Source organism: Hippichthys cyanospilos, chromosome 21 (assembly GCF_059441005.1).
Source record: "Hippichthys cyanospilos isolate Australia breed blue-spotted pipefish chromosome 21, RoL_Hcya_1.0, whole genome shotgun sequence".
In the NCBI taxonomy this organism is placed as follows: domain Eukaryota; kingdom Metazoa; phylum Chordata; class Actinopteri; order Syngnathiformes; family Syngnathidae; genus Hippichthys; species Hippichthys cyanospilos.
This window is the reverse complement of record NC_142389.1, coordinates 10,372,429-10,398,499: the sequence shown is the minus strand read 5'-3', so window position 1 is coordinate 10,398,499 and position 26,071 is coordinate 10,372,429. Positions and strand designations below refer to the sequence as shown.

General features: G+C 38.2%; 1 protein-coding gene across 6 annotated transcripts in view; it reads right to left on the bottom strand.

The window, feature by feature from the left end:
- Positions 1–26,071, bottom strand: part of csmd3b (CUB and Sushi multiple domains 3b) — a 343,211-nt gene that overhangs the window by 64,255 nt on the left and 252,885 nt on the right. For all 6 annotated transcript variants that reach the window (XM_088404543.1, XM_088404544.1, XM_088404545.1 and 3 more), the window contains 9 exons: positions 20,108–20,290; positions 19,609–19,935; positions 18,121–18,315; positions 16,578–16,716; positions 15,654–15,841; positions 15,162–15,350; positions 6,625–6,741; positions 6,320–6,535; positions 2,639–2,827 (listed from right to left, as the gene is read on the bottom strand). In XM_088404543.1, the coding sequence (XP_088260669.1) occupies positions 2,639–2,827; positions 6,320–6,535; positions 6,625–6,741; positions 15,162–15,350; positions 15,654–15,841; positions 16,578–16,716; positions 18,121–18,315; positions 19,609–19,935; positions 20,108–20,290 (1,743 nt within the window). The remainder of the gene's footprint in view (positions 1–2,638; positions 2,828–6,319; positions 6,536–6,624; positions 6,742–15,161; positions 15,351–15,653; positions 15,842–16,577; positions 16,717–18,120; positions 18,316–19,608; positions 19,936–20,107; positions 20,291–26,071) is intronic.

Below are 26,071 nucleotides of genomic sequence, written 5' to 3'. Positions count from 1 at the left end.
TTGTTAGGCCATTCTTAAGCTGTGATTTAAAGTATATTTTATAGGTACACACCATTTTGTATTAAAAAAAAATAGCATTGGTGTGTGGCATTTTGTATATTTTCATTGTGTCAGGCCATTTCTGAAATAAGTTGAATTGGTTTAATTGGGATTTTTTTTCCCTCCTCTTCATTTAATAATTTGTTTTTGGATTTTTATTCCTTTCTATACAACAATTCAAGCTTTGGTTTGATTGTTTTTTCCCTGCATTGTTTCAACTTTTTGGTCCTTTTCTTTCTATTTTTTTTAAAGGCTGTCATTTTATTTTTTTTATATCTGCTGTTTTATGAGGGTTTTTTTTGCATTGGTTTATGCTATTTTGTGTTTTTGCATTGCTACGCCCAGTTTTGCAAATTATCTATTGTTTCCACTGTGGTGTGGTTTTCTTTTTTTCCCCCCCATACTCAATTATGTATTAGCTTTCTTGTGATTTACTTGCATTTTTGTAAATTACTGGAAACACCCTTAATTTTAGGGTCTGTTATTTATCTATTTTACCATGCATAGGATGCACCAAAAGTTTGGTGACAATGTTAAGAACTATAGCAAAACACAATAAATCTAACCAGTGTAAATACTTCATATGTTCCTGTGTTCATATCCATAACTAATTTGTTGCGGGTTAAGTGTTTCAGATTTCCCACGTTATGAGCGGTCTATGAATACCTCGCCATTGTCACATTGAATGCATTTGAAGCACTCGTTTTTCCTTTTCCTCGCAACGCGGCTGTAGTTCCTTTGGCCATAAATACCTGAAGTTGCGCACCATTCGTGTTCCACCAAGTTTATGATTGTGTGTTTAAACCGAAAGACCACAGTTAATAAATGAGTCAAATGGAATACAGCTTCATACCTTGCCACTCTTGACTCAGCTGGAGACATCATAACTTTTACATGATCGTCCCCATTTTAGTAGTATTCCTTTGTGTGAACAAGAATAGACTCGAACATTGGTTCAGTCCGCTCGCTTCTTTTACTGAAAATAATGCCATAACAACCTAATAACATATAACCTAATAACAACCAAGCTAACACATGCTGTTATTAGCTGCAACAGGCACTGGCTGCAAACAGTTTAGCAAAACCCTTTAGCTCGTCCCTCTACAATAATTATTTTAAGAATACCGTCGGTATAAAAATGCACATCTGTGCAGCAAAACTCGGCTAATGTGGCTGACGGATCAATCTCCCTCGAATGGTGTTGAATTAAAAAATAATAAGTTTTAAGTTCATGTTTATAGAACATAACTATACTTTTGGCCTTCATTTATGAGAAAAAAATGTGCATTATGTTTGGAAAATTACTTTATTTGTTTTAAACAGTGTGATTATTTATTAAAATGTCCTCAGTTTTTTTTTCTTTTTTTTTTTACTTTATATGAGTCATTTTGATGATTTTTTTCCTTTTGGTTTCCACTACTTTGGCGTTGTGATTTTTTTCCCACATAGTTAGGATTTTGTCACTGAGATTTAAAACTTTAAAACAGATTTTTTTTTTTAATTCATTTATACTCACCATTTAATTATTTTATTTTTTTGGCATCCAGCTTTTGTATTTTTTATCTCCCATTCAATCCACGATTTGGGTACATTATATAATCATATGTAAGCAATTTTTTTCTGTATTTGTTCGCTTCCAACAAATGTACGTGTCGTGAGTATCTGAAGATAACACTCGACACAAATAAGCAATTTCATTGTTATGCATGTGTTAATCTGATATCTCTTTCACGCTTAGAAGTTCCAGGTGCTTCTTATTTGTAAACACATTCTAATTATGCTGATCCCTCGTCGAGGTAACAATTTATCATTTTTTGTTTGTTTTTTTACCTTCATCTCCGAGACAGCTTTCTGAGTGTGTGCATTGCCAACGTATCTTCACTGATCTACGGCCAACACCCGCAGTATTTGCTCCGAGTACACGCTCTGTAATCCCGAGCAATAGACATTTCGCTGATTGGGTCCCGAGGTTGAACGCGTTTGCGGATTCTGGCCAAAAAAGCAAACAGGCTCCACCGTAGCCGTGGAGGCGTGCAAGAAGAATCACATATATTGGATTCCGTCCAGGAGGTCCATTGAGAAGAGACTCTTTTACTTCATTAAAATAGATGTCGAGTGATGTAAAGACATCTGATGCACTCGCAAAGTCAAAAGTCCCAATCCTTACACGCCTTGAACAGCATCTTACTTTTTGTTGGAGCCCATTAAAGCTGCATGTTTTGGGTCGCTCCACCAGCTGCCCAAGGCCAAGCAATGGGCTTGCAAACGGTCGGCCGCCTCGCACAAATCACACCAGGCTGTAATTCGCATCGCTGTTTTTTCGATTTTCCACTAAACGCTGCACTTGCAATGGTAAGCGCACGGTTGTGGAAAATCGCACAGCTGAATCAGTTCAAACAAATAGTCGTACTAACGGTGAGACTAATGCTATTGTGCCTAAAAATAGTGTTTTCGAGCTTATTAGCCTCACAATGGCTAAATGGAATCACCGAAAAATGAAATCATGTAGCTGGCATGAACTCAGTAAGTATTTTGAATTTATATTTGTTATTATGGACATTTTATTTATTTATTTAATTATTCATTTATTTTTACGTACCAACACATCTCGGAAGTGGTGCGCTCCACATTCTTCGGCCGCCACCCAGGCAGATCAGCTCTGGCGCCCCCTCAAGACGGTAGCCCATATTGCAGGAGAATGACAGTGTGTCACCTATGCCGAAGCTGTAACCATTTCGTCGGCCGAAGCGCGGTGTTCCGGGATCCTCGCATGGTTCCAGTGTGTACTCTGTCAAAAAAATGATTGCATTTGGAAACCAGATTTTTATCAAGGTGACGTATGTAGTGACGCATGTAGTGACGTATGCGCGCAGTGAGTCATACACATGCACAACTGACCACCAAGTTTGAATTTTGTAACTGCTGTTAATGCCATAAAGCTTGAAAAATGCCGTAAAAGGGAAGAAAAAAAAAATTATTTCACTTAGTAACGTGAAAAAAGCATAAGCCAGGGTCACCGTAACCTGGGGGTCCACTGTATATTTCATTGGCTTGATTGGTTCAATGCACCTTTGGAAAAAATGTCCATTTCATGTGTTTGCTGCAATGTAGCAGCAATATACAGTAAAGAAAGATTTTATAGTGGAACTAAACGTATTTCAGCAAGTCGCCATATGTGAATGAGCTTGCAAAAGACAAGTCAGATGTCTTGTGACACATCCAGTAAGGGAACATTCCGGCATTCAGTCGACGCCATCTGGAAAGTAGCAAACTTTCCCTCAGTGCAGTCAGAGATTGAAACAATCAATGTCCGCCAAAAGTACATAAAGACTGTGTTATAAATGATGTACTGGCGACCAGTTAAAGCAAAAACACAAGAAAATTACCTTTTTATTAAGGTTGTTAACATCGGCTGATTTTTTTTTCTCAAAATGATAACATCAAGCCACATAATTTATATGTGCGATACTCCAATGTGATGTGAGAAGTCACACTGGACCTAATTAGACTGCATTTGGATCACGCTTCTGCAGTTGGCTGGCGACCAGTCAAAGGTGTACCCCGCCTCTCCTCCAAACTAAGCCGGGATAGTATCCAGTCTGCCCATGACCCTAATGAATACAAAGTGTTGAAAATGTATTGATAGATCCCTATTCTGTCACCATTGTAGGTTTAAGTTATGCATTTTGTCTTTACTATATATCTGGCCATAGAGTTGTTTTACTCCAGAACTGAGATGTGGACAGTGAGGTTAAAAAGTTGTTAAAAAAAAATAACATTTTGACAGCATCTTTCTTAGTGTCCTTAGTTATCCTTAAACATTTTAAAGTACAGGCCATAATCCTTATCAGCACAAAAGAGCTGGTCCCCACAATGATCCCACGTTCAACGGGTCTGTTGTCTGCATACAAAAATTCATGAATGATTCTTAAACATTATGATATTACATCTGAATTTGGTTGCTGTCATGCAAATGTAGTGGATACAGAGGTCAAGATGGGCCCGATTACACTGCACTGCATCCCACTTCTGAGCCATTCTAAAGTAGTGTTTTATTATATATATATATATATATATATATATATATATATATATATATATATATATATATATATATATATATATATATATATATATATATATATATGTCTTTATTTATTATTTTTTATTTTTTAATATTTTGCATTATGAATTATTATTGAATTATTTATTTTATTATTATTTATTATTTTTATTTATTTTATTTTATTTTATTATTTTTTTATTTCAGGCACATTGATGCACTTGGTTATTTTTTTTTCAGTTTTAGACTAACCTGTAACCTGTGTAGACACTGAAAAACAGCCATCAGTTATTAGTTGATGAAAGTTGATTTATTGCTTTGTTTTCTTTTGTTGATGTTAAAAATGTTAGTTTCAGGTATATTCATTAATTTTCTTCCAGAAAATAATCTTATTGAAAGTTGGCAAGACAACTGCAAGAAAGGTTTTTTCTTTCTCATAGAATGTGTGCGATGACTTAGATTCTCCAGGCTGCTGATAGGCCAGTTTGTGTGTGAGAGCAGATTAAAGGTTTTAACATGAAAATCTCCCTGTCCCTGATGGTCGTATGTAGTATGGACTCTTAGGGACTCTAAAATCATAATAGATGGCTTCCTAATATGACATCTGGCCATGTGTATTGCAAGACACTCCAATCAGCCATCCCTTTTGTTTTCTTGTTAGTTTTTAATTATGTCTACGAACTCCGTGAGCCAAATTTTTAACAAATGTGGGTTTCCATATGGAGTCTCTTGTGACACATTGTTTACTTGTAAATGCACTGAGTCAGAGCTCTTTTTTTTGTCTAAAATGACACTTTACCTTCAACACGAATTGGTGATAACAGGATACAAAGTTATATTCAGGGAGGTTGTTTTTTTTGTTTTTTTTGCCTTCAATAGTTCTGTACTATTTGTAAAAAAAAAATGTTCTGTAAACCAAAGGCTACATTGCTCTCTACAATTGTTTCAGGTAGACTTAATTATACCTTTTTCCTGGACATGACCTTAATCTTATTAAGTATGAACTTTAAATAGATCACATTGATTTTCTGTGAGAGAAACGTATGAGTCACTCACAGCGTCAGCATTTATGACAGCTAACTTCCTTCAACGGGTAACAAGCATTGTTCAAGCACCAGTAGAAGTTTGTACAGGATTCTTTTGAAGGTCCAAACAATCTATTAATAAGTGCTGCCTTTCTTTGGCTGTATGATAGGATTTTATTGTAAACTTTATTTTTTTTGCTTCATTCTGTCTGGTAAAAAGCACCATACAAATAAAGATTGCTACTTTGTTGCAACTATAGGCAAAGGTATCATTTTGCATAGAATGTGAATTGGTTGGTTAAACATATACATTTGTAAAAAAAAAAAAAACTATATATAATAGGGGTGCTAGTTTCCCTGCTTTATAACAAAGTTTCTGCAGGTGTAATCAAATGCAATTTTAGACTTTTTAATTACATTAATAACTAATTACAGCACCTTTAATGGCTGGTAGCCAATCACGTATCTTGTAGGATTGCTCGTGACCTGATTGATGGATTGTCTGGCCTCTCAATAGTTTTTTTTTTTTTTTTTAAAACAGTCCTGTGAGGACGAAAACTTTGGGAAGCTGTTACCTTTTGTAATACATTGGAATTTGAAATGTAAACTCTGCGCGTAATCATGTTTGGTCAGCTACAGGCTCCACTCTAGTTCAACATATGAGGGCCATACGCCGAGGGCAACTCCAGCCCTACGTGTTCCCCTACTACAGCCAAGGCATGGAAACGGGAAGGCATAACATTACAGTTACTGTATAAGGTTTACTAATTTAATATTGAAGGAAAAATGTGTACTGTAGTAATCTGTCTAAAATATGTCAAGTATAAATAAATACTTTTCATATTTTAAAAATTCTAGCACCCATATAGACTTGGATGAAAATTCCTGGGGAATGAAGGGGCAGGGGTCCTACTTTGCAAATTTCACTTATTGGGGGGTACATATCTGAAAAAAAAAAACATTCTCCAGGGAATATATGATAAAATGATAAGAAGTCAAGTTGAGAAGTCAGTTCTAAGTGACCAGGTATCGGTCGATTCATGGATAAAGTCTTTCAAAAGTTTACCTGAATACCAAAAATCCTTGACTGGACAATACTATGAATGACAACAAATAATGGAAAGACAATTAATGAGGGCTGGGAATGACCCAATGCACAAGTGCTGATATGGAATCTCCTAAAAGACTTTACCAGTAAATGTTATGTTGAAGCCCTCGTAGGAAATAGAGAAGTCGGAGATGAATCGTAATTGGGCTTTGAAGTTGCCATAGAGACCGGCGTTGATGTTGCCAGGCAACTCGTTGCCAGTCAGGCGAGCCAACGGTTGCAGGAAACTCCCGTTCTCCGTGACCAGCAGATAGTCGTGCTGGTCCTCCAGGTGGAACGAGTTGAACTGAAACTGGACGCCTGTCGGACGCACGTAGACAGAAGCGCTATGGTGTATTTTCTTTTTGGGTTGTTTGTGGGAATATAGAAAACATTTGACTGACTCTTACCTTTGCCGTGGCTGACTTCCACAGTCCAGGTGCAGTTGAGGGATGAGGGGTAGCTGTCCGGATAGCCGGGACTCAGGATGGTGCCCCAGGGGCCACGGACATCACCACCACACAGAGCTGCAGAAATGTAGGGGAAGGTGAGAGACATAGAGAAACACTAAGTTAGTATCACATTAGAATGCTTTTTGTGGGTGTGACATACATTTGAACTCATTCACTGCCACCTACGGCGATAGATGTTAAAATCCATTTTCACAGGGCTAGCAGCTAATGACTTCAAAACTATGATCGGCAAAGACAAAAATAACTCCTTGTCTACATGTAACCTTATTTAAATCTGCATAGTGTCCCCCTTGTTGTTGTGTGTTTATTTAAGAAATTGTGTCTATACGAATCCAGCATTGCGGTTTCATTCACTTACAAGCATGCTAAGTCGCCAGGCGGCAGTAGTGTTGCCAAATTCTGTCCAATCGGATAGAACCTCCGCCTCTGACGTCACCAGTGTCTGTGTCTTTAGCAGGAAAAAGACTAACGCAATGACGCAAATCTCCGTTTAAAGTGGTTACACCCTACCATGAAACTGGAGGCTTGAGCAAATCTCCACTTTGCCCGGAGGTTTTGAAACAGTCAGTTTTGATGAAAAAAAAGCCCAGCCACGTATAGCAACTAGGGCAAATCGGAGACATTTAATGCCCGTTTGCAAGAACCCCAGCTACATGTAGACCAGGCCTACGTTTTGTTTGTGGTACATAGAGAACAAACTGTTGATAACCCAAGGTAAAAAATGTGTTGTTTTTTTATGATTTTTTTTAACGTTATAACTCAGGGAATGACCATTTTGGGGAAAAAAAAGCAAAACAAAATTTTGCAGCATAATATTCAGTTTTAATATGTATTTCATGCTTCAAAACAGAACCTGGGAGCAATATACTGTATATCACCAACCTTTTTGAAAGCGAGAGCTACTTTTTTTGGTGATGAGTAATACGAAGGGCTACCAGTTTACGTGAAAACGCTGATCATGTTATTGATTTTCACAATAATTAAGAAACAGCTGTAGTAAATATGTAAATCAAGTGTAATATGTAATGTACATGTCATATATGCATAATTGTTAGTAAAATTCCTAGAAAATCACAATGTTCTATCACTTGTAAACTATATACAGAACAGGTCTACAGGCTACTCATGTGATACTCGGGGGCTACCCAGTTGGTGACCCCTGCTGTACGAGGACTTCATTGATAACAACCGGCAAATAAAAAAAATTAAAAAAAACTGATTCAAAAAATGAAGGCACATGATCATGGAGAAATTCAGTATGAAAAGCCTGGAAACCACCCTCACACCAGCACACCTAGAAAGAAACACCAGATCTAATACGAAATACCAGTACAAAAAAACACAGCAAATCTACACACTGAGAATATAACATTTCTTGAAAATAAGACTGTCGATTATAATTCTATCTGTGACTATCACCATACTGTGGAACAGTTAAAAGAAAACATCAAATTTTACAATGCCTTCAACTATAGAAGCTTCTACAATAATTTTACAACAATCATCTGAGTAAAATGAATACATTCCAAATAATGGTAATATCTGAGGAGGAGCGCAAGGACAAGCAAAATCTAGGAGAAGACCCTGGGGGACGGCCCAGGACATGCTGGAGAAACTATGTCTCTCAGCTGGCTGGATCCTCCCGGAGGAGTTGGATGAGGTGGCCGCGAAGAGGGAAGTTTGTGCTTCCCAGCTGAAGCTGCTTCCCCGGCGACTCAGATGAAGCACTAAATAATAGATGGATGGATGGCAATATCTGAAACTTGCCTTGATGATGAAAAAACAAGCAACATCAAATTCAACGGATATGAGCTTTTCACAACGAACTAAAGGAACAAGAGAGGAGGCCGTGTCGCATTCTATGTTGACAAAACTCTAACAAGTATCAGGTTCGAAATTATGACATAATGGAATGTTTAACTATTGAAATACATATTTTTTTTAAAAATCAACTAAATATATGTTGTTTATATAGAACATCAGCATCCTGATTGATTATCGAATAAACACCTAGCCAATATTACTTATTCAAATGATAAAAAAGCAATATTTTGTACATTTAGTAAATCCGAAGTTCCACACCCCAAAAAATTGTATACAATACATAGTAATTTTCTTCCAGTAAATTTAAAACAAAGTAGAGTAACGGTACGCACAGCCAAATTTACAAAGAAAATTGATCATGAACTACTAAATGGGTCTTCTTATAAATCAGTGGTGCCCAAATGATGGCAATTTGCGGCCCACCAATCATTTTTCAGTGGCTGTGGCCCGTAGTATATATAAAAATACCCAAAAAATAAATACCAATTTATCTGACTGTTTTAAAAATGGTCAGCTGAGTACAATTTGCTGAATATGGAGATGGAATTGGATTTATGTTCAGTGCAGGGATGGATATAGGTGTCGTGGAATACGGGACCATTTGCTACCCAAACAAATCTGAAATATTCTGCCGTATTACCTTCAATGGAAAGCTGAAGTGGGTGAACAAATGAATGTGAAAATATAAACAGTATGTCATTTCTTCCTTAACTGCTTATAGCGAGTAGAATAGTAGTAGTAGTAGTAGTAGTAGTAGTAGTAGTAGTAGTAGTAGTAGTAGTAGTAGTAGTAGTAGTAGAATAGAAAAAACACAAGTGAATCTAAAGTGGTGCTGGCAGCCTTCTGGTTTTCTGTATGCGGCATTTGCTGGATAACTTTTTTTTTTTTTAATTCATAGAGAACATGAGGGTAGGAAGAAATGTGTACTTCTACCTACTCTTGAACATATAAATTGAACTGAATGATTATGTATTGATTTTTTAAAAAATATTTTGATTATTTTGTGTTTTTCTGTTGGATCAGTCAACCAAAGTTGTGACTTGGTGGGCCGCAAATGGCCCCAGGCCATAGTTTGGGCACCACTGCTTTATAAGAAGTCCATTTACTAGTTCACAATCAATTTTATTTGTAAATTCAATTGTAAATTTACTGGACAACATGATATTTTTTTTAATTTAAAGAAAACAAGGGGGTAGAACGAGATTTGTACGTCTTCCTACTCGTCCTGAACATATAAATTGGACTAAATGAATATGTACAGTTTTGCCTTTTTTTAAATTTTGTTTATTATGATCAAATTTGTATTTTTTATGTTAAGGCAATCAACCACAACTGTGAATATGGTCAAAAATATAGTGAAAAATTATCTGTCACTGTCTTAGACATCATCCTTTCATCCTTTTCTCGCCCCCCGTATAATGTGCGTTTTCACCATGCATTCTCGATATTTCTATTTTGAAATATTGGGAGTATTTATTATTTTGTGAGGCACATTGAAATGAAAGTTTGCACCATATATGTCCAGTTAAAGGAAAAATAAATACTCGTACATATACATGGAAAATCAGTTCCATAACAATGTAATTGTTCCTTGTCATTACTGGTTACAACCCATTTTATGTACGTTTCAAGGCAAAGTGATTTTATTTATGGATTTTACGAGGCAGAGTGACCTCGAGATGACCCCGCGGGCGTTCTGCCTTCCGAAAAAGATGCGTTGCTCACATTATGCATACTAATGCGGCATATGGGCCGCGGCTCGCTCCAGTTGCTCCGCCTTACAGTCGGACTAGTCGCCTCATCATTGCCGTCGCAATAAAGCCCCAGCGGAAATACTATTAGCCTCAAAAACTGCAATGCCGGCAGAGAATTTTGGCCGCCATCACAGCTGTGCCATAAGGTCGGGAAGTAGCAGTTGGAAAAGGACCTTGCGGAGGGTCAAAGACGATCAGGGACCTCCTGAACAAAGCGGCGCCAAGAATTGCACCGGGATATTGAAAATGCGCCTAACAAAGATTTTTAACACATTCAGCAAAGCATACACTGCTTAGACAAAAACAAGTTTGAGCAAGTTGTGAGAATGAGTCCACGTAGCAGAAAAAGTCACAGAGCCGACGCTGGTGCTTCGACACTAGCTCACACGCCTGCAATGCACTGCAGCATTATTTATTTATACTTGGCTGCCAGGAAGCTCTGAATATTGAATGCTGAGCTGGGTGAGAAATTTGGATTCTGATTGTCTTCTGTTTTTGTTTTTTTTTTCTTGCCGGTTCGGCTTCAATATCTGCTGTCAGTTCCGATGTCTGTCCTCGCTTTCTTTTCTCGGGTGAAAAAAAAAAAAACCCAACGTCGCATTAGCGTCACATCGAGACAAAGAGTCTTATTGCATCAATCAGCTTTGCGCGGAAGCTACGAGAACTGGAGAGACATGTTTTTAAACAGGGTATCAAAAATGTGCATAGTTTTCAGTCATTACAACAGAAAAAAGAACATACCAAATAACAGCTTTTTAAAAAGTCTAATTTTTAAAAATACATTCAAAATCATTGCTGCTCTACTACAGTGGTTCTTAACCGTTATTTCAGTGATGTACTTCCTGTGAAATATGTTTTCAGCTAAGTATCCCTTAACCGGTGCAAAGCATTTTTAGGGGAAAAAAAAAGAATATAAAACACATTATCAATGTCAGATTTTTTTTTTCATTTAGAACCTTTCAAACTTTATTTGTATTGGTCCACAAAAAATCATCAACGTAAAGTGGCCTACTTTGGATCATAGAAGAGATCTGTTATAGAAAAACAAAAACAAAAACTTATTTACTAATAAATATGTGTCCATTAAAAGTAATCAATATAAAGTGTCAGACCAAAAATGCATTATAGGAACATTTGTTCAGAGAAATATATTAAACATAAAGCGTCCTCTTCTGGGATGACATGAGAGATCTGTTCACAAAATAAATCACTAACTAAATTATAAATAAATATTTGTCCACCAAAAAAAAAAAAAAAGAACATAAAGTGTCAGACCTCTTCTCAAATTCTGAAAAAAATATTTGTCTACAGAAAAATATTCAGCTTTTGGGATGATAGTAGAGATATGTTCACAAAAATAAATCATTAACTTGACAGGTAACGAGAGGTGGCACAGGACAAGTTGAGTCAAACCATTTTAGTATGCGGGACAATCTGGGTTTTTAAAATATTGAAATTGAACAACCCACTGAACATAAAATTTGTATGATGAACTTGGATTTTACTGAACCATTTAATTAATTAATGTTCGTTTTATTTAAAATCTCGAGAACCCCTGGATTTTTATCTAATAATAAATTATTTAAAATGGGAATACACTGTATTGAAATTTTACAAGAGGCAGTAGGTAGTTGTAATTTTCATTGATTTTTTTCTTGCTCCCCAAAACTCTTTGGGACAACTATGGTAAAGAACTACATTTTTTTCTGTGGGATCTTAATGGGACAGGAGAGATAATCCTACGTCATCATCTTGTGCACTACATACTGTAGCAATGCATTGAAAGTTTAAGGTATTATAGAAGTAGTAGTACAGTATAAAATTCATCCATCCATTCTAGAGCCGCTAATCCCCACAGGGGTCGCAGGCTTGCTGGCGCCTATCTCAGCTGGCTTTGGGCAGTAGGCAGGGGACACCCTGAACTGGTTGCGAGCCAATCACAGGGCACACAGAGACGAACAACCATTCATGCACCCAATCACAACTAAGGACAATTTTAGTATGTTCCATTCACCTGCCATGCATGTTTTTGGAGTGTGGGAGGAAGCCGGAGTGCCCGGAGAGAACCCACGCGGGCTCGGGGAGAAAGTGCAAACTCCACACAGGAAGGTCAGATGGATTTGAACCGGGACCTTTGAACTGTGAGGTGGGCGTGTTATTCACTGCGCCACCGAGCTGCCCACAGTATAAAATTATATAGTATCAATATAGTATAAAATCTGAAGATTTAAAGGCTACATTTGGATATCCTGGTGCTGTACTTAACCCTTTCATTACTGATCCTGATTTTTTTCCCTCAGAAAAAAAAAACACACACCAAAAAAAAACAACTTGTTTATAAATCTAGGATACTTAGAAAATTATTTAAAAAAAACGTTTTTTCCCCTCATATTTTATGATGATGATGATGATACTACTACTACTACTATTACTACTACTACTACTACTACTACTACTACTACTCCTACTACTACTACTACTACTACTACTACTACCACTACTACTAATAATAATAATATAAACGTGGCAGGGAAGTGAAAATGATCACCAAACACCTACAATACATAGTCATCAGTGTAATCTACAGTAACACACATATATAGCACATATTATCAATATATTTCTGCAATACTAGATCACAATTCACAACCTTCCTTGTTGACAGTGAGCCCAGCACTGGCTTGTTGTGAATGGGAAAAGTTGCTACAGTAAATGCCACTAGAAGCACTGTAAAGAACCGCTGGGATGCCATTTAATCTTATTGCTACGATTCCTATACCCACTGCGATTTTTTTGAAACGCTGTGGGATGCATTGTCCCAACAGGAGCAAAAGGGTTATATTTTACTAATGTTGCAGCGCACTGTATTAAAATTTTACTAATGTTGCATCGCATAGAAATACATTAGACAATCACAAGGGTGTAATACATGAAAAAATTGAACATTTGTTCGAGGTATGGCACTGTGAAAACATAATGAAGAATAACATGGATGTTGAATGTTAAAATTCTCAGAAAAGTTTACTCAGTGTATGGTGCATAAAAACTTACTAGCGATGCAACAATGAAACAAGTTGACCGTGGCACAAAGAAACACTCAGATGTTACTATGGGTGCCAAACAGCAATATATTGAATTTTTACTAGGGGTGCAGCACATAAAAAAGTTTGAAAATCATTAGAGGTACAGCATACCATTACTGCAAATGTTTACTAGGGTGCAGCACATAATAAAAACATTGTGAATTAATTAAACATTGAATGTTTACTATGGGTGATCAATGCAGACATGCAATAAAGGCTCACATAAACAATGGTGCGTAGTAAGTTAGAATTAAGATGAGTAGTGATGCAGGACAAACTTTAAAAGTTTAGTTGTTGATCGGCGCAAAGAAATATTGAAAGTTTTCGAGGCTGAAAGTGAGAAAGAAGTCTAATAGGTGTGAACACAAAAACATATTGAACCATTTTTTTGGGGTCTGACACTTATTAGAAAAGCTGAAAATTAACTTGAGGTGTGATAGAAACACTGGAGGTTTACTGGTTGTGTGGCATAAAGTTAGGGCAAATAAAGTGAATATGCGCTAAAGGTGTGGAACAAAGCAATATATTGAAAAATTATTAGTGCTGAACTGCTTAAAACTTAGGTGTCAAAGTCCAGTCCTCGAGGGTCGGTATACTGCATGTTTTCCGTTTTTCTCTCCCCAACACAACTGATTCAAATGATTAACTTATTAGCAAGCTCTGCAAGAGCTTAAAAGCGATCCTTATCATTTGAATCAGGTGTGTTTGAGAGAGAGGGTTAAAAAACATTCAGGATACCGGCCCTCAAGGACTGGAGTTTGACACCTGTGGCTTAAAACATCAAATGTTACTATCGGATGTCCATAAAAATATATTTACAGCATTGTTATCTGCGGCATGTTGAAACATGGCGTTTGCTAGATCATGCATGTGACTAAATATGTTGTTTACGAAGACCCGACTTGAAACTTTACCGCATAGATGTGATTTTTAGAAACAGTTAATTGGATGTGTGGTATGAAGAAGCAGTGATAGTTTACCGAGTCATGTGACATAGAAACATAATGAAGGTTAACTAGGTGTGCACTGCAAGGAAACACTCAACGTTTACAAGGACAGCTTGACGTAGAAACATCTTGAAGTTTTACGAGGGGTGCTGGCGCATCGAAAGCAATAATGAAAATTAATTTGATGTGTGGGATGTCGTAAAAGTGAGCAAGCATAGCTAAATTGTCTGTATCTGTGTTTGCTTGTCATTAGCTTACATGACAATGCGAAAAAAGAAATATATATATATATATATATATATATATATATATATATATATATATATACATATACACATATATATATATATATGGCTTATGTCTGGCTTAAAAATGAAAATTGAGATATATTCAAATTCTTCATTTTATTCCTTTTAATACTATGTATAATTCTTGAGTGAAAGGTATGAAGTTTTGGCACATTCATCTTCCAATTGTGCACATTGTTTACTTATTCCTTTTTTTTATACACTCCAATTACAATATGAACATTTTGACTGCTAGGAAATCAAAGTGGAGACCTTCAGGAGGATTTTTTTTTTTTTGTGTGTGTGTAGGTGTGTTTTTGAAAACCTCAAAATGGACATCTGTTGAAAATTCATATTTTCGTGAAAAACTCAAAAGTAATTTGCCATACCCTGGTTTTGTAAATGTTCGTTTCAATGTCCCCAAACATTTTTCAGCACCTGCTGTTCTGTAAATATATGTTAAATGTTTTACGTTAATTATTTAAAAAAATACAGCTAAGGTGATAGAACCACTTACAATTCTCAAAGCACTTTTGATTTAGGCTTGTTTCAGCTAACAAAAAAATGTGCGTTAGTTACCGTCACACGTGGGTAAAGCGTGGCTCCACCAGTGGTTCTTCTCACACACGAGAGGCTCCTCATGGCTCAGCCGGTATCCCGAATCACAGCCAAACGACACCGTGGACCCGATGGAGAAGTCCTGTCCGTAGCGGATCCCGTTGACGGGGATGCCTGGGTCCAGGCACGAGTAACTGTCCACAGTGACGCCTGGAAAATAACAATCCCGGTGAATGCTGACAGAAGGTATCGAGGTTAGAGAAATGTCCGGTGTGTTAGAGATGTGATTACAAACACCGCCTGTGAGGTCAGTGAGGTCTTTCATATTTTACATCATTGTTGCAATGCTAGGTCAATACAGTATTCCTCCATGATATCATGTTTCACCTACTGCAGCAATGCTACATCATAATTATCATTTATTCATATATATGTATGCTCTAACTCATGGATTTGACCTTTTTCAGGGAGGTCTGGGATATTCCAAACACTCAAGCGTATTCTCTCACTTACTCTCATATAGTATCTTGAAGCCGGCATTGGAGCGGCTGTTGTCAGTGGTGAAGAGCAAGTAAAGGAAGTTGGAGCTGCTGAACAGGAACTGCGGCACCTGGGTGCCGTTAAAGGAGCCCACCAGCGGGGACAGGAGGTTGGGGCCGTCATGGATCTCCAGGAAGTCGTAACCTAGTTCTGTCTGGAATCTGTAGGGAAAGGTTTGGAGGGCTGTCACAGACTTTTGACAAGTTTTTTTGGTATATGGTGTTTTGAGGTAATTATTTGCATAGCATTAAACAGCAGTAGGGCAACGTGGAGTGCTGGTGTTTACCGCATCAGCCTGCTTTTGCATTCACTCTTTGGCATAGTCTAAACGTACCTGGCAAGCGGCTGGTAAATGAAGTGGAGGCATTTTACTGTATATATTTTGTAAACTTCAGTATGACTTAAAAGTAACAAATACACTTGTTAAATTGAATATGTAAAAAGGTCAGTATTATTATTTTTTTCGTTTTGTTTCTGCAAACACATGCAATGGGAGTCCTTGGTAAATGTGCTTTTCTAAAAGAGATCCCTGGCTCCAAAAAGTTTGAGAATGTTTAGCACCATGCATTTATTCCTAAATTCTTGCAAATAAGATTTATTTGATGGCAAATTTTACATTAAGGACCCATAAGACCATTGAAAGCCAGATGTTGAATCGCCATGGTTGTGTGTAGACAGGGCCTTTACCCGAATACTCAAGTAATAATGTTGTCTTGTACACAAAGGTGACACACTTTCAGGAAGCCATGACTTGTACTATTGTATTCTATGGATGGTCAACAGGTTTGACTTCATTACTATTTATCAATGGAAAACATTCTCTATGGAGCGCATAATTATGAATTAATAGTAAGCATTACCCTTAAGTGGATAATGGCAGTGCTCTCCGCTACCCACCTGTCAAAGGTGACCTTGATGGATCGCCCCGGTTCTGACTCGATCACCCACTCGCAGCTGAGGGAGTCCTTGTAATAACCGGGCCACCCCGGGGACAAAATCACTCCGCTGGGGGCTGAGTAGTGTCCACCGCATGGCGCTGCAGGAGGAAACGGGACAATAGCCATGAATTGTGAGGTCATCCCAGCTGCCAGCCCAGTTGGGAGAACTACATGCCCCCTGAGAACCCCACCAACTGTTAGACGCTACATTGGACAGAAGCTCATTGTGATCCCTCCGGCACAGGACAGATTTCTCCGCAGCATCTCCTGGATTTGAACAGAACTACCCACCCACCAGAGTGGCAGCGAGGCAGCAGATGGATAGTGGCGGAGTTGCTTTGTTTCGTAACACTAACTCAAGCTTGGGGAGCGCGTGACGGATAGACCCAATCTGAATGAATCCCAAATCCGAATATCCGTCTTGGCGTCGCCCTCAGCTAGTGACTTCAAAACACTCACTTTGCAGCATCACTTTTTCAGATCACTTAGGCAAGTGACGAAAAAGACATAAATGTTAAAAGGCGCAGGAAAAAAACACAACCAGACAATAAACGGCAACATGGAAGGCTAATATTCATGGACAATAGCCAGCAATAGCCACCACCAGAGGAATGTGTTCAAAAAATACTCAATATATAATTTAAATAAAGCATACTCATTTATTATGTATTAATATATACACATTTATTTTACTATCAATAAAACGGATTTACTTTGATATAGCAAACATTTATGCAAGTGGAAAAAAAAATCCTTATTTTGGTAAATGGTTCTTTTTAAACTTTTTAATAAGGAAAACTGAATGCCAGGAATGTCTTCACAGCCTTAAAAAAAAGAAAGAAATTATATTAAAAAAGCCTTTAGCATTTAGCCTTAAATACATTTCTATGCACTGATTTGGTAATAATTTTACATTATTTTTACATTAAGTCCCTGTGGTATATATATATATATATATATATATATATATATATATATATATATATATATATATATATATATATATATATATATATATATATACTGTATATATATACATATATATATATATACTGTATATATATATATATATATATATATATATATATATATATATATATATATATATATATATATATATATATATATATATATATATATATATATATATATATATATATATATATAATAGAATAAAATTTAAAAGCAGGCTGTATTTATCCTGAAACATAGCTCTCTGCATGTGATGGTTGGTGGGTGTATTTATTAGAAAATACATTAAAAAAAACAAAAAAAACAAACAAGATGGCAGCACAGTGCCAAATGTTGAGCATGACCTCCTCACATGAGCAGCTTGTGGTCCTAATTCCGAATCTGGCCTTACTGTGTGGAGTTTGCATGTTCTCCCCATGCCAGGTGTGCGTTTTCTCCGGGTACTTTCCTCCCATATTCCCCAAAACATGCATGGTAACTCTACATATCCCCTTGTAATCTTTTGAGGGCATTCTGAGTCTTTATTTTACCTTCACATTTGGGGATTGGCCCACTCCACATGACCTTTCCTCTCTCCAGCTGGCAGGAGATGGTTTCAGTTCCTTGGGTTTTGATAAAGCCATCCTCGCAAACTACAGAAATGGAGCTGCCCAGCTGGAAGCTGTCCCCGAAGCGGCGAGCGTTGATTGGAATGCCAGGATCCGGGCATTCGTTGTGGCCGAACGCTTTAGGAGTGAAAAGTTACAAGGGGACACAGATAGAATCGAGATTGTTATTAGAGTGTGGTTTGAAATGCAATTAGATAGCATAAACGTCATATTTTACAAGCATCTTCACTTTGATTAAATTCAGCATCGTGACTTGGAAGCGTTGGCCTTGAAAAATATGGCCCTTGTATAATGTGTCTGTTCCATATTCCAAGCCAGTCCTTTTTAGGATTTTGCTCAAATGCCTACTCGCTCACTCGGGGGGACTGCTGCAAAGCAAATTGTGCCGCTGATAAAATTCATGCAAGCGTACCCGCCTGGGGGCATATGGGCCGCTTCATCGTATCACAAGGGAGTCCAGTCCCGACTTCGAAACGGTCCCCAAACACAAAAGAAAAGGACGAGTGCAGCTGACCAGAAAATAATCAAATCGTGTAGTATGTTTAGGAAATAACATCAGAGCCATGATATAGAATGAGCAGATTTTACACATTGTATACATTTTACAGCGCAAAAAATGCAATGACGCAAACGCAAACTGAGACTATGATGACATTACATTGCGAACACATTCCTGTCACCTCGATTCGATTTTTTTGTGCTTTTTCCAGTTGGAATGCACTGTGGTTATATTATCTAACTTTTTGTATACATTATTTATATAAATAATGAGTTTTTTTTATAAAGGTAATTATCGCTACCGGTTATTATTTAATTACCGGTAATTATTTAGTTATACATGAATTCACTTTTACAAACTACTGATGAATCTAAATTATTTGGTAAATTTCACAAGGCAATACTAACGGTTGAACAAACAGAGTTTTGGACGTCTTCTGAAAAGTGATGATGTTTTAGACAACAAGGATTTTGTGAGGTTCATGAACAGAACTACCTAGCATGCTAGCTTAAATGAAGCGGCAGCAAAAACTGACACGACATCGCCTAATGCCCCAAAAACATGCGCGGTAGGATTTTACAAAAGTGGCCCCAAGTCATTAAAGGTGCGTTAAAACATTTTTTTAGAGTTAAAAACAGCTGTGGTAAATATGTAAATCAGGTGTATTAAGTCTTGTAAATGTAAATACATGTATAATTATTTGTAAAATTAACAGAAAATCACTAATGCTTTATCTCCTTGTAAGCTATTTGCAGAACCAACTACCGGCTACTCATGTGATCTTTGGGGGCTGCTTGGCGCTCGTGGTGAACCCTGGTCTACATGCTGGGCTACAGCATGTTCCAACTTCCTTATGAAACCCTATACATCAATGTTGATCTTTAAAAAAAGAATGTAGGAAGGCCACTTACTACTATAGGTGATATTAAAGCCTCTCCCTGACATGGAGTGGTCGGCTTGGAACTCCAGCCTCAGCGTGTTGGTGTTGGACGTCAGGTGCGAGGGACTCTCGGCGCCAGAGAACCTGCCGACGACGGCGGCGTCGCCCGTCTCGCCGTCCTTCACCGTGAGCGCGTCGTAGGGCGCCTCCAGATCGAAGTCGTTAAACGCCAGGTGGATGCGAGAGCCCGGTTCCGACTGGATGAGCCAGACGCAGTTCATGTTGTTGCCGTAGCCTTCCGGGTAGTCGGGCGAGAGGACGGTCCCAGAGGGAGCCGTGAAGTTGGACATGCAGGGGACTTTGAGGAGGTGAGATGGGGAAGACACAAAGAGGCTTCCTGTTAAATATTCATGCGCACATCATTGCCGGTCATCTGCTCCAGGCCCCTGGTAAACTCGGTCACCATGGCGACTGGTCTGATTGAATGTTATCAGCATCGCAGCAGGCGGCAAGAGTTGCAAAATACTCACATATGCATATAGGGATGTTCGCCGACCACTGGTTGTTGTCCTGGCAGGAGATGCTTTTCTCCCCTATCAACTCGAACCCAAACTGGCACTCGAAGCGCAGGATGCCACCGTTCAGGAAGCTGTCGCCTTCCCTTATTCCGTAGAGAGGAGTCCCAGGATCACCGCAGCTCTCCTTGTCTATTTCTGTAAAGATTGTCGACGTTCTTTCATTATTGCTGCTCAGCATTTTATCTTTAAAAGGGATACATGGTGGAAAATGGACTTTTTTCTTGTAACCGATTACTATACTGTCATTTTCACTCTATTCCATGGATTTTCCTAACTGCCGTGACAAAAAGAGGAAAAAAAGGGAACGTAAATTTCTTGTCATCCGCCTATTCCTGACAGTGTTGAAACAATAATTATTCCTCCAATGACTTCCGCTGCCAATGACATGACCAGCTTTACATGGGTGAAAATTAACAAGTGGTGGAAGCACTCATGTGACAACCCGCTGTCATGTCAAAATCAAAAGGTAAACAGAGTTGCACTGACTTTTTTTGGATGCGCAAATTAGCATTAGTGAACCGAGTTAGAGCCCACCCACCCCCTGTCTCCATGGTAACACAAACCAGACATCGGTTCAGCAGTACATAAGGTGAGAATTGAGATTATATATAACTGTTTCTTACTCTACAATATGTTCTTTGTACTCCCACTATTCTAAACCAAGCATTCTGATTAAAATTTTGCCTGTGAAGTATGAATTTAGTAGCAAAATCCATCTTTATCCAATGAGCGGCCATTTTGTTACTAGCTGTCGACTGAAAACGACATCGCGGTCGATCAAAGACTACCTACCGTAAGGTATCGACTGATCACTGCTCAGCTTGTGAACGTCACATGACCTAACTCACCAAACAGGTAGGACGCGATTGGTTGTTAAAAACGGCCACCCACTCAGAACTGTAAAAACGGATGGCTTGTGCTGCCGATTAATCAGAATACCAACAATTGATCGTAAAGGAACGCTTTGGGTTGACTTCCTCTTTAAACTAACAGAAACTTCAAATTGTATGTCTCCTTTAAGAATCTTTTGGGACATCTCTGTGGGAGTTACACACACACACACACACACACACATAAACAAACCAGTGGGGAGAAAAGATAGGCTGAGGCATTTGTGGATTTTGCTGCTCACAGGGGACTTGCTAAAAAGACGACCAAAAAAAAAAAGAAAAAGATGGCATAAAGGATTTGCCGCCTCGTCGTTTTCTCCTTTTAACAAGGTGGTACACCTCACTTTCGTTAAGACGCAGTGTTGGGAAATCGCTTAGAGTGTGACTCACCGTTAGTCGCCTTTTGCACAGGCAAGCGACCGGGCTGCTTGTTAAAAACAACGCATGTATGTGTGGGAAATGTAACCTTGGGCAGGAATAACACTTCTTTTGAGTTTAAGGGAAAAAAAGGAGTTGTGGAATTGAGACATTAGAGGATCGTGAGCCAAATGGCTGAGAAATATACAATGCAACGCTGTTGCCTTAGGCAACATAGAACAAAGTCATTGCTAAATCCAATAAAGAGGAGGATATAGAGTCCATAAAAACTGGCCAGATTTTAGTCATGTTCTTGTTAACTCCCCAACTAATATATGGGGATACATTTATAATGCTAGCTGGAAGCACTAGTCAAATTGTTTGTAGACCGTAAAGGTCTGAAGCACAAACGACATGGGTTTAATTTGCTGAGGAAATAGCTTACTGTAAAGAGTCGCTATAGCAATAAAGGTGAAGAAAAAAAAATCATTCAGTTGTTGAAATGGATCAGAGGAAGCCCAACTACATACAAACAAAAGAGATCCGAACCCAGAAAATGTACACTCGGAGTATCCAGGGCTTAAGTAACAACGGCTCACAAACATCGCAAGATGAAATTGGTGAGCAATGATTGGGTGTTAGCTGAGCCCCGAGCAACTGCGATGTCATTTTCAGAAGGTGTCAAAATGACTGCCCCCTATGATACACTAAAACCATGTGGACTTGCTTAATTAATATTCCACTAATGCAATATCAAGCAGATCAGCATCTTTATCCTTTATCCTTTAGACTTTATTTTCTAGACTTAACGCCAATCTGATCAGCTTGATCATAATTGGACGATATTTGGCATTTTACACAAAATTGGTAATCAGCTGTAATGTCATTAATTGCCAAGTGATAAATGAAGTCATTGATCTGTCCTGCAAATTACATGTTGTAAAAATGTTTTGAGGGGCAACAATGTGTTTTTTATTTGCACAAGTTTTCCTTTTACAGAGTTATAGGAAGGTCTGCCCTAATGTCATTTCTTATTTGGAGCTATAATTTCAATACGATGTATTACGAAAGGTACAATAAGTTGTTGCATGATTTTTTTTTTTAACTTTTTACTGTGCACAGCGGCTGCTTTTGGCCCATAGTCTAAACAGGCAAAAATTTAGGCACCCGTTTTTTTTATTTTTAAGTGCTAAACAGGCAAGAATTTTCAGGATTTTAGAGAAATTTAGGCATACGTTAGAATTTAAGCAATGGCTGTTCCAGCCGATAGATTGACCAGGCAAATGGCTGAAGGCCACTGCTGTGCCCAGTAAAGGGTTAATTTGACCAAGCATTCATTCTACTGTATGCCTGGGCAGTTCTTGAAAACCTTCTAGCGGTCACTGATGTTTTTACCTGGGTATAGCTTTCAGTTTTGGGTACAGAAGAGATTGTTAAAATATGTCAAAAATGCATACATATCTAAATATTTTTGTGGCAACTCAAACAGCATACAAGTATTTGCAATAAATGAGTTCTTCAAAGAAAATTATTTCAAAATATTTTGATCTAATTACTAATCAGTTACTAATCCTCGTTTGGGATTTTGATCATTTTTGGGTCACTTTCTTCCTCATCGTTCTCGCAGTATTTTAGCAAAATGATAGCACACTCCAGGTTGTCACCATCTGGGTAAAATTTCAGCTTCCAAGTGTCTTCTTTCAGTGATTTCCCTATGATGTGAAATGCCTTTGATGACAAGATCAAAGATCACGATCAACTCCAAAAATTCTTACTCTGTGAAGGCCATATTTTTTTAAATATATAATATAGTCCACAGAAAAAAAAAATGGTGGCTGGCCTACAAAAGGGCCTCAAGCCACACTTTGGACACTTCTACTTCAGACTATGAAGCAGATTTGTCAACCGCCACAGTGAATTTCTCTCCAACGATTAGTGCTTGTACTCATTCGAAAAATAGTTACGAAATGCGAGCAGACTCAAACCTGGATCTTCTCAACTGCGAAGCAGACACAAACTACGACTCCCCCGCGGCATATTTACACGTCACAAACGGTGTCGCTCTCCCAAGCGCAAAAAGAATTGCGTCTGCTGCGTCAGACGAACGACTCCGGGTTCGAATCCATCACTTCCCGTGCAGCGTTTCAAAGGAATTAACGTCGACAGTCTGGCGATAAGGTTAGACGGATCCCCGTTTGAGTCTGCGTGAAATGCCACCTTGTCGCCGTAAGTCTTTTTTTTAAAAAGTCGGCGGATGGCATTTGTGGGAATCTATTCGGCCCGGCTTTTCTCTGCTGCGCTGTTCCCACTTTCACCATTATTTACAGGACGGGAGGAGGGATGATGCGCTTTTGCTGTACACTTTTGTGTGTTTATGTGTGTGCGTTTTGTGATGTATTGCATTAATTTCCATCATGACACCGTCTTTATGAGAATGGTCGACGCCACCAATCACAGCACCCAACGCACAAGAATGGAGAACAAATGACTTTTCTCGGAATATTTCTAGAGTAACACACTCATTGTGTGTGTGGAGTGTGTAGAAGGAGGCGTTTTTACGACATGCATGTACAGTATGTGCATTTTTTTCCCCAAACGACATGTCTGGGGATTGTACCAAACACACACCTCTTGCTACTCATATAATATTCCATCATGCCGGGCCGGATTGTTCATGCGAATACAACATGCAATAATACGTGGTGGTAAGAAATGGCACTTAAAGATCCAAGAGGGATGGTAATATATTTTGGGAGGATAATGAGATTTGGGTAAAGGCGTACAGGATGAAAAAGAAAGAAAAAAAAGCAGAGGCTGCTTTTGTGACTATTGTGAAATTGATTTGACCGTGTGGTTGCCAAAAGCATCGTGTACAGTACCTGCTTGCTCCGAGCTTTTACTCAATGCAATAAAGGGCCCATTTTTGCCATTTTCTGTACTTTTTTTACATGATCCAAACAGAAGCCAGGATGCATTAAGAAATTAAGTCAGGCAATCATAAAAAAATTTACAGGGATGGCAGGGAGTAGCAACTTTTACGTGGCCTGTGAAAAACACTGATTTACCCTAAGTGTTTTAAGTGTTAGTGAGAAAACAGGGATCATTTGAAAACCTTGTATTTTTACTTTTATTTTTAACTGTAGGAAAAAAAAGAAGTAAACAAGCCTGGTCACCTTGTGTCTCTGTTTGCCATTAAGTGCAAAGACTGTGTTGGTTTTATCCGTGGCTGATATGAGTCATGGAAAGCCCTGCTTAAATTGGATGTCAGGCCACAGCTAATAATTGGGGTCTTTTCTTTGATCCAGACACGTCAATAGGCGGGAACTATGCTTTTACACAACTACACTACCGGCTCACTTTCTGCCTGGTGACCTCCAAATTGTGTTTTTAAAAATTTTATTCGGACATCTTCCTCATCTGGATTGCCCCCGGAAAATTCCCGTCATCATTTTTTTTTTTCCTGCAACAATGCTATTGTCTTTGTTAGCCAAGGATTCCACACAACTTCTCCATTGTGTCAAACGTTTTGAAATTTGAAATACAGCAAATGGATACATTATTAATATTTGAAAAGGTTCAGTGATGTGATCAGCTGATCTGGTAAAAGCTACCACAACATTCTGCATGGTCCAATTCAACAATTGACAAGTGCACAATGTATTCATATTATCATTAAAAAAAAAGCTATGTTAATTTAAGGAACACAAGCTAGTGTTAGCAATATGGCATTACAAGCTAACAATGTCATTATCATGGGAGGAAAATTGGATTGTTAGCAAGGCAACAACGCACTCTAACAATAATAACATGGCGGCACCGTAAAAGTTGACAGCATGACAGCGTTTAGGGCAAACTGAAGGTTATTAGTATTATTAAAATGACAGCAACATGTGGACATTATTGTCATTAGTTAGCATGGGGGGCAACACAAGTTTAATTTGTTAGCTACTTTAATTAGCATTGTGGCAACAACACAAGCTAAAGGTGTTCGGATGGTGATATTGTGAGCTAACATGACAGTTAGCATGGTGATGACACATACTAGCATTAGTGTTAGCATGGTGGCAGCATGACCTATAGTAAGAATGAGGAAATCATGAACTAATGTTCTTAACATAAGCCAATGTCGTATAACAGCAGCAGGAGCATTGATGCTTCCTGTTAGTTTACTACCGCAGGTCAATAATTCATGAGCGAAAATTCATATCCTGTTGGTGCGTTTGTGATGAAGCAAGCGTTCGCCCTTCGCGGGTTACCTCAACTGCATAAACACAGAAGCCCAACGGAAACCTTATCGACTGTAAACAGTGAAATTTATAGTGATGCTATGACTGAATATTTTATAGTCATATTTCAGCAACTCTTGCGGTCCACTAAGCGCAATTTTTAAGATACTCTTAATTAGCGATCTTCGCTATTCCACTTTTTGGGGACCCTGATGGACCCGAAAGCATTCACACGAGTGAGATGTTTTTTTTCCTTTCTTTGCGTGTGTATGTTTTATGAGTGACAAGTGGCTCTTAATGAGCTCTACAATGCTCATAAAACATTTGTTGTCCTCGGAATTATACGCCGAGTGCCAAATTAAATTAGATCTGGTTGGTCTCTCCCAGACTGATCTTCCTTGTTATTAAAATGATACTGCAGGGCATCCTTTTTATTAGTTTGA